The sequence below is a fragment of the Corythoichthys intestinalis genome, chromosome 4 (assembly GCF_030265065.1).
Source record: "Corythoichthys intestinalis isolate RoL2023-P3 chromosome 4, ASM3026506v1, whole genome shotgun sequence".
NCBI lineage: Eukaryota > Metazoa > Chordata > Actinopteri > Syngnathiformes > Syngnathidae > Corythoichthys > Corythoichthys intestinalis.
In genome coordinates this window covers 4053508-4072633 of record NC_080398.1, presented here as the reverse complement: position 1 = coordinate 4072633, position 19126 = coordinate 4053508, and the positions used below count along the sequence as shown (strand labels likewise).

Below are 19126 nucleotides of genomic sequence, written 5' to 3'. Positions count from 1 at the left end.
ATGAACTCATTAACTCACAAGTTCACTCACTGACTAACTCATTAAACTACGTCATTCAGCTAAATAACTCATAAAGCCGCTGCATTAATTCCTTGAGTTAAGACATTAAGTAACTTGTTGATTTAACTCAATCGGTGACTTATACTCCATGAGTTAACTAAACCGGTCTTGAACGTTACTACACTACAACTCATCGCCAACGCGCACTTCCTGCCCCGAACGAGTTAACCTGAAGATAACAAAATGTAAATCAATTCCTAATGAATTCCAATTATTTTGTCAGCAGTTCACATGAGCAATAAACACGCGATGTTGTAGCCACTTCCCCACGGATAGTCGCTACGCTGTTTTGTTTGTTAGCGCGCATTATCATAACAACATGCAACGGCGACAGAAACGTCAAGGCGCACACGCGCTAGGGCGGTTGTTGCCGTGGTAACCGGTGTATCGGGGACAAAGCCAGTCAGCCCCTCAACAGGCGTGAATATAAAACGTGGATACACATAATTATTTATTGATATGCAGCCGTGTTGCGGGTGTTTATCTTTTGTGTGCTCTGCACCTTATCGCCCGCCGCGAGCTCGTGCACAAACACACACGGCGAAACACATAAATGGCTATAACAGTGTTTTATTGTTAGCCGCGAAAGGCAGATGGCCTTTGGCTCGCCGGGTTACTGGGCTTTGTCATTTCAAAGTGCCGAGTAAGTATTTTCATGTAGATGCGCTCGCTAGCAAAGCCGCTTATGTGAAAATCTGACATTTTTTGTTAGCGATAAGCTAGGGTTGGGCAATATGCCATGAAAAATTAGCGTTTATTTATTTATTCTTTTTTATATAGAATAGAAAAGTCGTTATTTGTCATTGCCTTAAACTAAAGTGGATGTGTAACTCAGAATAAAACTAAATTATGCGATTTCTGGAGAAACTGCGATGGTAGCTTTGCTATAATGGTTGCGCATATCGGGTATGTACAGGAAGTGGCCCTGAAATGCCCCATAATCAACAGGAAGTGACCCTGGAATGCCTCAAAATTAACAGTCACCCAATATGCACAGGAAGTGAACCTGAAATGCCTCCAAATCAACAGGAAGTTACCCCAAAATCCCCCCCCATATAAACAGGACGTTTCCCAATATGAACAGAACGTGAGCCCTAAATGCCCCAAAAACAACAGGAAGTGACCCAATATCTACAGGAAGTCTGAGATGCCTCAAAACAGGAAGAGAACCGATATCAACAGGAAGTGACCCCGAAATGCCCCCAGATAAACAGGAAGGGACCTGATAGCAACAGGAAGTGAATCCGAAATGACCCCAAATCAACAGGAAGTGACCATATATCAACAGGAAGAGAACCAATATCAACAGGAAGTGATCTGATATCAAGAGGAAGTGACCCCAAAATGCCCCCAAATCAGGAGGAAGTGACCTGACATCAACAGGAAGTCACCTCAAAACGCCCCCAAATCAACAAATGATTTGACATCAACAGGAAGTTACCTGATATCAACAGGAAGTGACCTGATATCAACAGGAAGTGATCTGATATCAAGAGGAAGTGACCCCAAAATGCCCACAAATCAGTAGGAAGTGACCTGAGATCAACAGGAAGTGACCTCAAAACGCCCCCAAATGCCCAGGAAGTGATCTGATATCAAGAGCAAGTGACCCCAAAATGCCCCCAAATCAGTAGGAAGTGACCTGACATCAACAGGAAGTGACCTCAAAACGCCCCAAAATCAACAGGAAATGATTTGATATCAATAGGAAGAGAATTGATATCAACAGGAAGTGACCCGAAACACCCCGAAACCAATAGGAAGTGACCTGATATCAACAGGAAGTGATCTGATATCAAGAGGAAGTGACCCCAAAATGCCCACAAATCAGTAGGAAGTGACCTGAGATCAACAGGAAGTGACCTCAAAACGCCCCCAAATGCCCAGGAAGTGATCTGATATCAAGAGCAAGTGACCCCAAAATGCCCCCAAATCAGTAGGAAGTGACCTGACATCAACAGGAAGTGACCTCAAAACGCCCCAAAATCAACAGGAAATGATTTGATATCAATAGGAAGAGAATTGATATCAACAGGAAGTGACCCGAAACACCCCGAAACCAATAGGAAGTGACCTGATATCAACAGGAAGTGATCTGATATCAAGAGGAAGTGACCCTAAAATGCCCCCAAATCAGGAGGACGTGATCTGACATCAACAGGATGTCACCTCAAAATGACCCCAAATCAACAAGAAATGATTTGACATCAACAGGAAGTGACCTGATATCAACAGGAAGTGACCTGATATCAACAGGAAGTGATCTGATATCAAGAGGAAGTGACCCCAAAATACCCCCAAATCAGTAGGAGGTGACCTGACATCAACAGGAAGTGACCTCAAAACGCCCCCAAATCAACAGAAAGTGATTTGATACCAAGAGGAAGTGACCCCAAAATGCCCCAAAATCAGTAGGAAGTGACCTGACATCAACAGGAAGTGACCTCAAAACGCCCCCAAATCAACAGGAAATGATTTGATATCAATAGGAAGAGAACTGATATCAACAAGAAGTGACCCGAAACACCCCGAAACCAATAGGAAGTGACCTGATATCAACAGGAAGTGATCTGATATCAAGAGGTAGTGACCCCAAAATGCCCCCAAATCAGTAGGAAGTGACCTGACATCAACAGGAAGTGACCTCAAAACGCCCCCAAATCAAAAGGAAATGATTTGAAATCAATGGGAAGAGAACTGATATCAACGGGAACTGACCCGAAACACCACGAAATCAATAGGAAGTGACCTGATATCAACAGGAAGTGATCTGATACCAAGAGGAAGTGACCCTAAAATGCCCCCAAATCATCAGGAAGTGACCTGATACCAACAGGAAGTGACATAAAACGCCCCAAAAAACCTGATATCATCAGCAATTTCCCCAGGAAGTGCATTTTCTAGCCTATGAATGTTCTTTATGCGATTTGTGTGTTACAATCACTATGTCGAGATGCTAAGTTTCCTTAGCGTGTAAATGGCATCTTCCATTGTCTATTAGCATTAAGCTAACATGGTTTTTGTGACCAAACGAATTCAAAGTGTTGTTTTTTTTCACTTTTCATTCACAGTATGTGTCATTTTCTTTACTGAAGTGTAACTATCACCATCTCACAATGTTTGATCGAATAAACATGTCACAAAAAATTGTTTTTTATCAATTTACCATCTAGTAAATCATAAAATTGCAGTTTCTGAAGGTCTCTTTCCTGTGTTTCAAGGGATCATTAAGCTACGCCGGAGCCCTCCGCCTCGATTAAGGGGTCCACAGTACGTCCTCACCATCACCGCCACTGACGACAACGCGTCCGGCGGGCCGTATCCGCTCAGCAGCTCGGCGCACGTTATCGTCGGGATCAACGACATCAACAACAATAAGCCCGTCTTCAAGGAGGTGACGACAGTTCCGGAATTAGCAACTGTTTTAAGACGCGTAGTGAACTGACGGTCGTTTTTGTTGGTAGTGTCAAAATTACAGTTCTAAGGCCGCCATTTTGGAGAACCAGCCACCTGGGACTTTTGTACTGAAGGTCCAGGCGGAGGACGCCGACATGGGGGTGAACGGAGAAGTCAAGTACGGGATTATGCACAGGGACGGCGTGTCGTCTGGATTTGACATTCATCCTGACACTGGTAAATTTCTCTCATGGGGTTCAGAAAAAATATCATACCTCGAAAAGAAAAGAAACACAAACAACGACAAGAAATACATTAAACGCCTACACTAACTATAGATATGTTGGTGCTATCGTCAGCTAGATGTATTTCCGGTTGACACCAGGTGTGGGGCCTGTTGACCAGGGAAATAAGAGAGGGGGGGGTGTATAAGAAAAGTAATTGGGAAGGGTGGAGTGTACACAAATCAGCTCTGTGATCTAGAAACCAGTAATCGTGTGAATCCCTTGTGAGTGTAAGCCCGTTGGCAACCGACCCCACGCTGCCCCATCGCCAATCCCGGCACCGAGGCCCCCCACCCGAGTGCGCCCAATCACATGTGCGAATCCAATCAACATGCGACAGCCACGCAGACGAGTGGAGATGCTGTGCAGGCGCCACCCCAGGACCACGGCTCCCACCCAGCCAGCCCGGGGGGGAGCCTGCGCAGACGGTCCCTCCTCCCGCAGCCCAGATAAGCGGCCATCGTCACCTCCCAGGGATCCAGGGTGGTCCTCTGGGCCACCCGCGCCCCCATCAACTGGCCTTCAGGGATGGGAAGAGGGGATTCACCACCAACCCCACTCCCGCCAACCCGGCGGGGCCACAGCCACAGCCCCCCAACCGGCACCGCACGCCACAGGACCCCCAGTAGAACACCAAGCCCAGGCTAGGGCCCCGCCGGAGCAGGCGACACCCAGCCGACACATCGGCGTCCAGCCAGCGACCCGCGACGGAGCACTGGGTGGGCACCCAGGCAGAGAACAGAGGGGAAGGCAGAAGCAGGAGAACACCAAGGAGCCGCCGCGGGGTGACACGAGATCGGAGCCCCGACCTCCCCCCACTCCTGCGGCCAGCAGCCCAGGGAGATGGGAGGCCACGCCCTAGGAGCCACACCATAGAGAAAAAGTGTGGGACCCACCTACCACCCTGTTTCTGTGGCTGTCAGGTCAAGTGTCAATATTGAAGTATTGATATTGAAATGTCGTACATGGATACGATATTTGATTGCATAAGTATCGGTACTCGGTATGTCCAAAATTGGGCATCTAGCACCGTCAATGGCACTGAAAGATTCATTCATAATCACTCTGAATAAATGGCATTGCTATCATTGTCAATGGCAGGCAATGAGTTGAATTTTGGTCAATTTCTTATTAATTTTAGGGCATTTCCGGGTCACTTCCTGTACATTTTGGGTCACTTCCGTTTTTTTTTTTTTTTTTAATCATTTTCGGTTGGTTTTGGGGCTTTTATGGGTAACGTTACATTGGTTTTGGGTTGCTTTTGGATGTTTTGGGTCATTCCCAGGTCACTTCCTGGACAGTTTGGGTCACTTTCTGTTTATTTTGGATCTTTTTTTTTCTATTTTGGAGCGTTTTCTGTTGGTTTGGGGGCATTTACAGGTCACTTTCTAATGATTTTGGCTTACTTTCTGATTATTTGGGTCATTCCCGGGTCACTTCCTGCTTTTTAGTCACTTCCTGTTTATTTTAGGGCTTTCGTGGGTAACTTTGTAATGATTTGGGGTTACTTTCTGATGATTTTGGGTAATTCCCAGGTCACTTCCTGTTGCTTTTGGATCACTTTCTTTGGTTTTGGGTGTTAATGGGTAACTTTCTGACGATTTTGGGTTACTTTCTGATTATTTTAGGGCATTCTCAGGTCACTTCCTGTACATTTTGGGTCACTTCCTGCTTATTAGTCACTTCATGTTGATTTTTTGATCATTTTTTGTTGGTTTTGGGGATTTCATGGGTAACTTTCTAATGATTTTGGGTTACTTTCTGATGATTTGGGTCATTCCTGGGTCACTTCCTGCTTATTAGTCACTTCCTGTTGATTTTGGCGGTTTCGTGGGTAACTTTGTAATGATTTGGGGTTACTTTCTGATTATTTTGGGTAATTCCCAGGTCACTTCCTGTTGATTTTGGATCACTTTCTTTTGGTTTTGGGGGTTCATGGGTAACTTTCTGATGATTTTGGGTTACTTTCTGATTATTTTAGGTCATTCTCAGGTCACTTCCTGTACATTATGGGTCACTTCCTGCTTATTAGTCACTTCATGTTGATTTTTTTGATCATTTTTTGTTGGTTTTGGGGTTTCATGGGTAACTTTCTAATGAGTTTGGGTTATTTTCTGATCATTTGGGTCATTCCTGGGTCACTTCCTGCTTATTAGTCACTTCCTGTTGATTTTGGAGGTTTCGTGGGTAACTTTGTAATGGTTTGGGGTTACTTTCTGATGATTTTGGAGCATTCCCAGGTCACTTCCTGTACATTTTGGGTCACTTTCTGCTTTTTAGTGACTTCCTGTTGATTTTCTAATCATTTTCTTTTGGTTTCGGGGCTTCTATGGGTAACGTTCCATTGGTTTTGGGTTGCTTTCGGATGTTTTGGGCCATTCCCAGATCACTTCCTGGACAGTTTGGGTCACTTACTGTTTATTTTGGATCATTTTTTTTAATGTTTTGGAGCGTTTTCTGTTTGTTTTGGGGCATTTACAGGTCACTTTCTAATGATTTTGGGTTACTTTCTGATGATTTGGGTCATTCCCGGGTCACTTCCTGCTTTTTAGTCACTTCCTGTTTATTTTAGGGGTTTCGTGGGTAACTTTGTAATGATTTGGAGTTACTTTCTGATGATTTTGGGTAATTCCCAGGTCACTTCCTGTTGATTTTGGATCACTTTCTTTTGATTTTAGGGGGTTCATGGGTAATTTTCTAATGATTTTGGGTCACTTCCTGCTTATTAGTCACTTCGTGTTAATTTGTTTTGTCATTTTTTGTCGGTTTTGGGGGTTTCATGGATAACTTTCTAATGATTTTGGGTTACTTTCTGATGATTTGGGTCATTCCCGGGTCACTTCCTGCTTTTTAGTCACTTCCTGTTTATTTTAGGGCTTTCGTGGGTAACTTTGTAATGATTTGGAGTTACTTTCTGATGATTTTGGGTAATTCCCAGGTCACTTCCTGTTGATTTTGGATCACTTTCTTTTGGTTTTAGGGGGTTCATGGGTAATTTTCTAATGATTTTGGGTCACTTCCTGCTTATTAGTCACTTCGTGTTAATTTGTTTTATCATTTTTTGTCGGTTTTGGGGGTTTCATGGATAACTTTCTAATGATTTTGGGTTACTTTCTGATGATTTGGGTCATTCCTGGGTCACTTCCTGCTTATTAGTCACTTCCTGTTGATTTTGGAGGTTTCGTGGGTAACTTTGTAATGGTTTTGGGTTACTTTCTGATGACTTTGGAGCATTCCCAGGTCACTTCCTGATGATTTTGGATCACTTTCTTTTTGTTTTGGGGCTTTATCTGTTGGTTTGGGGGTTTCATGGGTAACTTTGTAATGATTTTGGTTTACTTCTGAGGATTTGGGAGGCATTCGCAGGTCACTTCCTGTACAATTTGGGTCACTTCCTGTTGATTTTGAATCACATTCTTTTTGGGGCATTTATGGGTAAATCTGGGTTATTTTCCAATGATATTGTGGCTTTCCCGAGTCACTTCCTGTACATTTTGGGTCACTTCCTGGTTATTAGTCACTTCTTGTTCAATTTGGCTCATTTTATGTTGGTCTTGGGGCTTTTATGGGTGACTTTCTAATGATTTGAGGTTACTTCCAGATGATTTGGGACATTCCCGGGTCACTTCCTGTACATTTTGGGTCACTTCCTGTTCATTAATGGATCACTTTCTTTTAGTTTGGTGGCATTTTCTGTTGGTTTTGGAGGTTTCATGGGTAACTCTATGATTCTTGGTTAGTTTCTCAGGATTTGGGTCATTCCCGAGTCACTTCCTGCTTATTAGTCACTTCCTGTTGATTTTGGGGCTTTAATGGGTGACTTTCTAATGATTTTGGGACTACTTTCTGATGATTTTGGGGCATTCCAGGGTGACTTCCAATACATTTTAGATCACTTCCTGTTGATTTTGGATTACTTTCTTTTGGTTTTGGGGCATTTATGGGTAGATTTCTGTTGAATTTGGGTTATTTTCTGATAATATTTTGGCATTCCCGGTTCACTTCCTGTACATTTTGGGTTACTTCCTGCTTCTCAGTCATTTCCTATTGATTTTGTATCACTTTCTGTTGGTTTTTGGACCTTTACAGGTCACGTTCTGTTGATTTTGAGTTACTTTCTGATGATTTTGGTGTTTTCCCGGGTCACTTCCTATAATTTTGGGGTTACTTTTCATTATGGGGCAATTTAGGGAGTTTTTTGTTTTGGCAAAAATAATGACCAGTAGTGGAAACGCACTGAAAGAGTTCATACAAACATAAAATTTAATTTGGGGTTTTATTCATGTAGTATCAAAACATTTTTATGAGTATCGATATCGGGTTAAAAATTTCAATATCGTGTCGACAGGATTCTGGACTGATATCAACAGGCTAACAGTGAGGCTAATAGGTCAACTATTGTGTTTTAATGGCATTTCTGTGTCTTGATTCATTAGGCGTGATTACATCGGCTGTGAGTTTCGACCGGGAGCGCCAGCGCGAGTTTACGCTGTCGGTGACGGCCACCGACCAGGCCGAAGAACCGCTCATCGGAATCTGCCAGATCACCGTCCTGGTCGCCGATCAGAACGACAACGATCCCAAGTTTGAGAACAGCCGCTACCAATGTGAGTTTGGAAAGTTTACTTTAGGGTTAAAACAAGGGTTAGAGTTTGAAAAGACGTTTTTTTTAAACAATATTCCTTCACCACTACTTTCAATGAATGGAAGTACATTAAGATAGTGTGTGCAATATGAGATGAGGTGTTTATTTGCGCTAAGATCGCTCACTCGGATTCCTTTCGCTCGAGCCTTTCCGTCGGGATCAGGTGAAGTTTGTCAGTCGGATGTTAGACGTCAGCCCGCATCGGCGTCATGTCGGCTGACGACGAAGGGATGAAGTTCTCCGGGCCTCGTCCTGCTTGTTTGTTTGTTTGTCGTGTACGCGTTTTGATAAACGCCGCGTCGCAAGTCGTCTTCGTCACATTAGCGCAGGAGGGACGTCATTATCTATTTAGCACACACTTGTTCCAATTCAGGCTTGTGTTTTAGCATTCCTCGTCATACGTTAAAATCAAAGGTGTTTTCAGGCAATTTTCACTTACTGTTGATTTTGTTGCATTTCTGAGTCACTTCCAATCAGTTATGAGCCAATTCCTATTGATTTTGGGGCATTTCTGGGCCACTTCCTGTGGATTATGTGTGCAATAATATATCACCATCCATCCATCCATCCATCATCTGCCCCTTAATCCAGGGTCGGGTCGCGGGGGCAGCAGCTTTAGCAGGGAAGCCCAGACTTCTCTCTCCCCAGCCACTTCAATCAGCTTCTCCGGCAGGATCCCAAGGCGTTCCCAGGCCAGCCGAGAGACATGGTCCCTCAGTGTGTCCTGGGTCGTCCTCAGGGCCTCCCGCCGGTGGGAGATGCCCGGAATACCTCCCCAGGGAGGTGTACAGGAGGCATCCGAACCAGATGACAGAGCCACCTCAACTGGCTCCACTCAATGCAGAGGAGTAGCGGCTCGACGCCGAGTTCCTCCCAGATGACCGAGCTTCTCACCCTATCTCTTAGAGAGAGCCCGTATACCCTGCGGAGGAAATTAATTTCACCCGCTTGTATCCATATTTGTGTCCAATTTGGACGTTCATAACCGTCAATGGCATAGCCTTATTTGGTTGCCAGTTGAATGTCAATGCGCTGTAACTTTATGGACAAAAATCACAGCCACACATGTTTTTCTGCCATTTAAAGTGAATACAAAACTTGGACATTCATAGCTGCCAATGGCATGGACGTGCATAGCTTGCAAAAATGCCACATACCCAAAAGAAAAAAACACCACATCCCAAAATCCATTTTGCTACATGGCACTTGCCAAAATCAATTTTTCCATATACCAAAAAAAAAAAAAAGACACATGGCAAAAAAATGCCACATGCCAAAATACATTTTGCCATATGTAGAAAAAAAATACCACATGCCAAATCCATTTTGCCATATACAAAAAAAAAAAAGAAAAAAAAAGCCACGGGCCAAAATACATTTTGCCACATGCCCCCCAAAGAATTTCGCATTGAAAAATTAATTTTGCCACATAACAAAAAATGCCATATGCCAAAATACATTTTGCCACATGGCAAAAAAAAAAAAAAAAAAAAAAAAAACACATGTCAGAATACATTTTTCTACATCGCAAAAAAAATGCCACATGCAGAAATCCATTTTGCCACATGGCATAAAAATGCCACATGCCATATCAAATTTGCCACATACAAAAAAAAATGTCATATGGCAAATGAGATGCCACGGGCCAAAATACATTTTGCCACATCATGCCCAAAAAAATGTCACATGGAAAAATAAATTGTGCCACATCGCAAAAAAAGGCCACATGCAAAAATACAGTTTGCCACATGGCAAGAAAAATGCCACATGCCAAAATACATTTTGCCACATGTAAAAAAAAAATGCCATATACCAAATACATTTTGTCATATACAAAAAAAAAATGCCACATGGCAAACAAAAGACCACGAGCCAAAATACATTTTGCCTCATGCCCCAAAAAAATGTCACATGGAAAAATCAGTTTTGCCACATAACAAAACATTTTCACATGCCATAATACACTTTGCCACATGGTAAAAAAATGCCACATGGCAAACAAAAGGCCACGAGCCAAAATACATTTTGCCACATGCCCCAAAAAAATGTCACATGGAAAAATCAGTTTTGCCATATGGCAAAAAAAAAAAAAAAAAAAAACACATGCCAAAATACATTTTGCCACATGGTAAAAAAATGCCACATGGCAAAATAAAAAATACCACATGCCAAAATACATTTTGCCACACGGCAAAAAAATGCCACATGCCAAAATCCATTTTGCTACATGAAAAAAAATGCCACTGCCAAATCTATTTTGACACATACCCATAATAATAGAACATGGCAAAAAAAATGCCACGGGCCAAAATACATTTTGCCACATGCCCAATAAAATGCCATATGGAAAAATCAATTTTGCCACATAACAAAAATAGCCAAATGCCAAAATCCAATTTGCCACATGGCAAAAAAAATACCACATGCCAAAATCCATTTTGCCACATTGCAAACAAATGCCACATGCCTAAATACATTTTGCCACATGGCAAAAAAATTAAAAAATTAAAAATACCACATGCCAAAATACATTTTGCCACATGGCAAAAAATGCCACATGCCAAATCAATTTTGCCACATACCAAAAAAATGCCACATGACAAAATCCATTTTGCCACATGGCGAACAATATGCCACATGCCAAAATTAAATTTTGCCACATACCAAATACCACTTTTCGAGTGAATGCAAAAGTTAATATGGTGTGAATGTTGAATGTGCTTTTGTAAATGAATTGGACCATTAGGAAATAAGAGTGGATGCTCTTATGTGTGATTAAACTACAAAATCAAGGAAATTTTCATTTTTTTCTCAAAAAAATAAGTTTATAAAGTAATATTAGTATTTGAAAGATGGTTTTTTAGAGTGTTGAGGTTTCAAACAAAGCAGTAACATAAAACAAAACAAAAAACGTCGCATCAGTAAGGCACACGTTTGCGTTTTTGTCCTGATTCACGTTGACGTCCGTCGTCTAGTCAGCTAGAAGTTGGCAGGATTTTTTAAAATAAAAACTGTCAGCTGCACGCGTCACAATGCTGCGCTTCACGTTATTTCACGCATCTGCTGTCAAGCCCGTCGCATCCGATAGACTGACGCCCCCGCGCGGCCTGTCTTTTTCCCAGACTTCCTGCGAGAGGACACGGCGGTGGGGAACAGCTTCCTACGGGCGGCGGCGCACGACGACGACCAGGGCAGCAACGCGGCCATCGTCTACTCGCTGTCCCCGCAGATGCCGGCGTACCTTCACATCAACCCCAGCACAGGGTGGATTTACGTCAACCAGCCCATCTCGCAGGTAACGCGATGCTAGTACCGTGATTTCCGGACTGTAGTGATATGATGTGAGTTAAGTCAATGATTACCGTACGTTTCGGACTATAAGCCTCACCTGACTATAAGCCGCCACCCACCAAATTTGACACGAAAGCGGCATTTTTTCATAGACAAGCTGCACTGGACTATAAACTGCAGCTGTCTTCACTGTATTATGGGATATTATATATATATATATAATATACTGTATTATATGTAATATAAAAGTTATTAACCGGTAAATAGGGCTGTCAAACGATTAAAATTTTTAATCAAGTTAATCACAGCTTAAAAATTAATTCATCGTAATTAATCGCAATTCAAACCATCTCTAAAATATGCCATATTTTTCTGTAAATTATTGTTGGAATGGAAAGATAAGACACAAGACGGACATAAACATTCAACATATTGGACAAAAGTATTGTATTTGTTTATTATAACAATAAATCCACAAGCTGGCATTAACATTATTAAAATTCTTTCTGTTAAAGGGATCCACGGATAGAAAGACTTGTAGTTCTTAAAAGATCAATTTGAGTACAAGTTATAGAAATTTTATATTAAAACCCCTCTTAATGTTTTCGTTTTAATAAAATTAGTAAAATTTTCCATCAAAAAATAAACTAATAGCTAGCCATTGTTGACGTCGCCGAGCGGTGAGGTCACATCGGGCTCCCTGCCGTTCTTCCACAGTGTCTTTAACTACGTAAGGTAGTGTTCGGAATACACCACAAGGTGTCAATGGTGAGTTTTAAATTAATTAGAGATCCAGCCAAGGTAAAGTCTGAGTAAGTTTTATGTGTATTTTGCATAGCTATTTTGATTGGGAATGCCAGTTGTCTTTGCATTAAGTGCTTTTCTTTTTGTGAACATTATTTTTTGAGAGATAGGAACATTATTTTTGTTGTTCTTTCACTTAATGATACTGTAGCGACTTTACTATTCCGCCCAAATGCATGATGGGAAGTTGGGCAACCATGACTGTCAATGGTGGCTGCAAATGGTATACAGTAGGGTTGTTCCAATCATGTTTTTTTGCTCCCAATCTGATCCCGATCGTTTTAGTTTGAGTATCTGCCGATCCCGATATTTCCCGATCCGATTGCTTTTTTTTTTTTTTTTTTGCTCCCGATTCAATTCCAATCGATCCCGATAATTTTTCCCGATCATATACATTTTGGCAATGCATTAAGAAAAAAATGAATAAAACTCAGACAAATATATACATTCAACATACAGTACATAAGTACTGTATTTGTTTATTATGACAATAAATCCTCAAGATGGCATTTACATTATTAACATTGTTTCTGTAAGAGGGATCCACGGATAGAAAGACTTGTGACTTTGTATATTGTAACTAAATATTGCCATCTAGTGTATTTGTGAGCTTTAAGTAAATGATACTGTAGCCATTTAACTGGCCAAATGCATGATGGGAAGTGCAACCATGACTGTGCGTAGTGGTACCAATCGATATATCTTCTCTGCGTTGGGAAATAACATAGGGTGTTAAGAAAAAGATCAACTACTACATTTCATTTCTAATCGTAGGGAGAGGGATTGTAAGGCTTTAGCCAATTAAAAAAAAGGCTCCAAAGGCTGCCAAAATTCACACTACTCACTTAAAGCTGCCTTTTAGCTCTATAAATAGGTAAAACAGCGCCATTACAGATTGAACGTGACAATGCGTGAGTGGGTCATGCAGCGCATGCGTTAATTGTGTTAAATATTTTAACCTGATACATTTTTTTTTTTAATTAATTACCGCTGTTAACGGGATAAATTTGATAACCCTACCTTAAGCCTAAACTAAACACTCTGGATATTATGTCTGTAACGTTAAATACAATTAGAAAACGATTTAATTAAAAAATATATATATATATTTAAAAAAGGCATGCCCGATATTTTTTTGCCGATTCCGATACTTTGAAAATGACGCCAATCGATCAGGACATCTCTAGTATACTCTCTAGTATGTTCTGCGGTGTGTTCACTTAGGCGTGTTAAGAAAAATGTCTCCTGCTCTGGCCAAATGCATGATGGGAAGTTGGGCAACCATGACTGTCAGTGGTGGCTGCAAATGGTATAAGATATGTTCTGCGTTGTGTTCAACTAAGCGTGTTAGGAAAAAGATCGTCTCTTGCTCCGCACAAATGCATGATGGGAAGTTGGGCAAGGCGCGGTCCAATAAACGCCTGTGTCCACTCGCATTTCTCTGCCTTTTCGCTCTCAATGTGCTAAAACGGCCTTGTTGTAAACTGTTTGAAGCAACGCATGAACGGGTCATTCCGTGCATGCGTTAATGCGTCAAATATTTTAACGTGATTAATTTAGAAAATTTATTACCACCCGTTAACGTGATAGATTTGACAGCCCTACCTGTGACACTTTATTTGACAGAAATTTGCCACCATCTACTGGCCAAAATTTTTAGCATTGCAAGAACAGGTCTATTTATAGCGATAATGGTGATAGGACATGTAAAATGTTGAGAGTTTGATATCGTTTTGCGGTTTCTATTGGTTCTGAATTCACTTAAATTGGATTTCTTTCCATTAGACATCCAAGATCAACCAGCAGATCGTGGCGTCGGACGGCGGCGAGCGTAGCAGTTCGGTAGATCTGACCGTCATCATCACCAACGTTCATAATCAGCCACCCCACTGGGAGCAGGCGGAGTACTGGGTCACCGTGCCCGAGAATACCGTCAGGGACGCCAAGATCCTGGTAAGTAGCAGCAAATGATCGTCAACGGCACCGGCACAAAACCTTCGTATTTCGATGAAATAGCACCATGTACCTAATGAAGTGGCCCCCGAGCCCCCCCGTCGCTGGCTTCTTCCTTTCCGCTTGAGTGCTAATCACACGCCGGAGGAGCGCCAGTTTTAAATTTAGCCCGTCTTGTTAATTACACCGCTAACGAGGTAGAGAGGCAGGCTGTCATTTTGTGTTAAGTTTTTTTTTTTCCCCCCCCCTCTTTACGGCATATGTTCTGAGATTATTTTTAAAACTTTACAAAAGTTCACTTATCGTCGACGAAACTTTGGAGGTGTCATTTTGTGTTTTGGGGATGATATGCGGCACGAGGCATAGTGTGATTGCGTTTCAGTGCCCTTGACGGCGAAAGACATCCTATCCAAATTTAAAGAACGAATGTGACCCGTAAGAATGCTAAAATAACGAGGAAGTAACCCGAAATCAACAGGAAGTGACCAATGAACCGGAAGCTAATCTGAAATGCCTTAAAATCAACAGGAAATAATACAAAATGTACTGAAAGTGACCCAAAAATGCCCTGAAATGTACAGAAAGTGACTCAAAATCAACAAGAAGTAACCTGGAAATGCCCCCAAATCAACAGGAAGTGACCAATGAACAGGAACTGCCCGAAAATGCCCGAAAATCAACAGGAATAAATCCAAAAATGTACAGAAGGTGACCCATAAGCACCCAAAAATTACGAGGAAGTGACCCAAAATCAACAGGAAGTGACCAATGAACAGGAAGCTAATGGGAAATACCCTAAAATCGGCAGGAAATAATCCAAAATGTAACAGAAGTTACCCCAAAATGACCCAAAATGTACAGAAAGTGACCCATAAGTAGCCAAAATTTACAAGTAGGTGACCTGAAATCAACAGGAAGTAACCTGTAAATGCGCCAAAATCAACAGGAAGTGACCAATGAACAAGAAATGCTCAAAAATGGACTTGAGGTAACCCGTAAGTACCCTAAAATTACAAGAAAGTGACCTGAAATCAACAGGAAGTAACCTGTGAATGCCTCAAAATCAACTGGAAGTGACCAATGAACAAGAACTGGCCTGGAAATACCCTAAAATTAACAGGAAATGATCAAAAATGTCCAGGAACTGACCCCAGACTACCCTAAAACGTACAGAAAGTGAATCAAAATCAACAGGAGGTGACCTGTAAATGTCCCAAAACCTAACCTAACCTAAAAAAGTCAAGAAGTGACCAATGAACAGGAAATGGCCTGAAAATGCCTTAGTATCAAAAGGAAATAAACAAAAATGGACAGGAAGTGACCCGTAAATACGCTAAAATGACAAGGACGTGACCCGAAATCAACAGGAAGTGACCAGTGAACAGGAAGGTACCGGGAAATGCCCTAAAACCACAACAAAATGATCCAAAATGTTCAGTAAGCGACCCGTAAGTACCCTAAAATTACAAGGAAGTGACCCAAAATCAACAGGAAGTAACCTGGAAATGCCTGGCTAACCAGAAATACCCTAAAGTCAACAGGAAATAATCCAAAATGTAACAGAAGTGACCCCAGAATGACCCAAAATGTACAGGAAGTGACCCATAAATAGCCTAAAATTGCAAGGAAGTGACCTGAAATCAACAGGAAGTAACCTGGAAATGCCTGGCTAACCAGAAATACCCTAAAATCAACAGGAAATAATCCAAAATGTAACAGAAGTGACCCCAGAATGACCCAAAATGTACAGGAAGTGACCCATAAGTAGCCTAAAATTGCAAGGAGGTGACCTGAAATCAACAGGAAGTAACCTGTAAATGCCCTAAAATCAACAGGAAGTGACCAGTGAACAGGAAGATTCCCGGAAATGCCATAAAACCAGCAGGAAATAATCCAAAATGTAGAGTAAGATACTGTTAAGTACCTTAAAATTACAAGGAAATGACCTGAAATTAATAGGAAGTGACCTGGAAATGCCGCAAAATCAACAGAAAGTGACCAATGAACAGGAAGTGGCCTAAAAATGCCCTAAAATCAGTAGGAAATAATCCAAAATGTACATGAAGTGACCCATAAGTACCCGAAAATGACATGGAAGTGACCTGAAATTAATAGGAAGTAATCTGGAAATGTCCCAAAATCAACAGGAAGTGACCAATGAACAGGAAATGGCCCAAAAATGCACTAAAATCAACAGAAAATAATCCAAAATGTACAGGAAAAGGCCCATAAGTACTAGAAAATTACAAGGAAGTGACCCAAAATCAACAGGAAGTAACCTGGAAATGCCTGACTAACCAAAAATACCCTAAAGTCAACAGGAAATAATCCAAAATGTAACAGAAATGACCCCAGAATGACCCAAAATGTACAGGAAGTGACCCATAAGTAGCCTAAAATTGCAAGGAAGTGACCTGAAATCAACAGGAAGTAAGCTGTAAATGCCCTAAAATCAACAGGAATTGACCAATGAATAGGAAATTGCCCAAAAATGCCCTAAAATTAGTAGGAAATGATCCAAAATGTCCAGGAAGTGACCCATAAATACAAGAAAATGACAAGGAAGTGACCTGAAATCAATAGGAAGTAATCTGGAAATGTCCCAAAATCTACAGGAAGTGACCAATGAACAGGAAATGGCCCAAAAATGCACTAAAATCAACAGAAAATAATCCAAAATGTACAGGAAAAGGCCCATAAGCACTAGAAAATTACAAGGAAGTGACCCAAAATCAACAGGAAGTAACCTGGAAATGCCTGACTAACCAAAAATACCCTAAAGTCAACAGGAAATAATCCAAAATGTAACAGAAATGACCCCAGAATGACCCAAAATGTACAGGAAGTGACCCATAAGTAGCCTAAAATTGCAAGGAAGTGACCTGAAATCAACAGGAAGTAACCTGTAAATGCCCTAAAATCAACAGGAAGTGGCCAATTACCAAGAAATGCTCAAAAATGGACTCGAAGTAACCCATAAGTACCCTAAAATTACAAGGAAGTGACCTGAAATCAACAGGAAGTAACCTGTGAATGCCTCAAAATCAACTGGAAGTGACCAATGAACAAGAACTGGCCTGGAAATACCCTAAAATTAACAGGAAATGATCAAAAATGTCCAGGAACTGACCCCAGACTACCCTAAAACGTACAGAAAGTGAATCAAAATCAACAGGAGGTGACCTGTAAATGTCCCAAAACCTAACCTAACCTAAAACAGTCAAGAAGTGACTAATGAACAGGAAATGGCCTGAAAATGCCCTGGTATCAAAAGGAAATAAACAAAAATGGACAGGAAGTGACCGGTAAATACCCTAAAATGACAAGGAAGTGACCCGAAATCAACAGGAAGTGACCAGTGAACAGGAAGGTACCCGGAAATGCCCTAAAACCACAAACAAATGATCCAAAATGTTCAGTAAGTGACCCGTAAGTACCCTAAAATTACAATAAAGTGACCCAAATTCAACAGGAAGTAACCTGGAAACCTGGCTAACCAGAAATACCCTAAAGTCAACAGGAAATAATCCAGAATGTACAGGAAGTGACCCATAAGTACCCGAAAATGACAAGGAAGTGACCTGAAATGAATAGGAAGTGACCTGGAAATGCCGCAAAATCAACAGGAAATGGCCCCAAAATGCCCTAAAATCAGTAGGAAATTATCCAAAATGTACAGGAACTGACCCATAAGTACCCGAAAATGACAAGGAAGTGACCCAAAATCAACAGGAAGTAACCTGGAAATGCCTCAAAATCAACAGGAAATGATCAATGAACAGGATGTGGCCCAAAAATGCCCTAAAATCAACAGGATAATAATAATCCAAAATGTCCATCCAAGTTTGATGAAAAATGGTCCGGCCCACATGCTATATAATTGCACGCGAATATTAAACCTGTTGACTTGTACAAGTCAGGCTCATCCTCGGGTGCAATATCCACACGCTTGGCCGTCAAATAATCACAATTGAAATCAACCAAACGACCGCAAATAATCCACAGAGTCCGTTAAGCGCAGCGACGACGGTCAGGCTGAGAGTGTTTCTGTGTTTTAAGTGCTCGGACAGCATTTCTCACTCAAGCGTCACGAGCGGGGAAACGTGGCACCTTCTGTAGAAACATTCCTCTTGGTGCACACTCTAGCCTGAGTTAGCATTTTTTTCAGAGTGGAAGGTTGTCAGAAGGTCAAACATAACAACGAGAGTACAGTGGAAGCTCCAGAAAAAGATACTCTTGAACTCATTCACGAGGAAACATCTTGTCACAAGACATCCTCTTCTTTCAGGTGCCACGGGATATTGTGTTCTATGATGGATTATATTCCTGTGGTTCATCACTAAAAAAAAAAGTTTGTCTCTACTGTTTTCCGTTTTTTAGTTACAAGCAGTTGAACGTCATCAACAACATTGTTTATGCATCTTTGATAGTGAGTGTGTTAACAATCAAAGAGAAATGTCAACATCAGCGCACCACCGAATTTGTCCAATCAAACCTAACTGACATACGGAGACACCCGGGTGCCAGGTTAGAGGAAAATATTTTTCATAGCTAATCTGTATGACCAGATTACTAAAAGTCTGTACCCGCAGTTTGGTAGTCTGTACGAACAGGTTACTGGTAATATGTACAAACAGTTTAATGGTAATCTGTAACCCCAGATTACCAGTAATCTGTACCCCCAGATTACCAG

General features: G+C 41.5%; 1 protein-coding gene across 2 annotated transcripts in view; it reads left to right on the top strand.

Moving 5' to 3' along the window:
- si:dkey-22o22.2 (neural-cadherin) overlaps positions 1–19126 on the top strand; it is a 213857-nt gene that overhangs the window by 119243 nt on the left and 75488 nt on the right. For both annotated transcript variants that reach the window (XM_057833588.1, XM_057833589.1), the window contains exons 8-12: positions 3282–3454; positions 3525–3693; positions 8177–8347; positions 11508–11680; positions 14266–14433. In XM_057833588.1, the coding sequence (XP_057689571.1) occupies positions 3282–3454; positions 3525–3693; positions 8177–8347; positions 11508–11680; positions 14266–14433 (854 nt within the window). The remainder of the gene's footprint in view (positions 1–3281; positions 3455–3524; positions 3694–8176; positions 8348–11507; positions 11681–14265; positions 14434–19126) is intronic.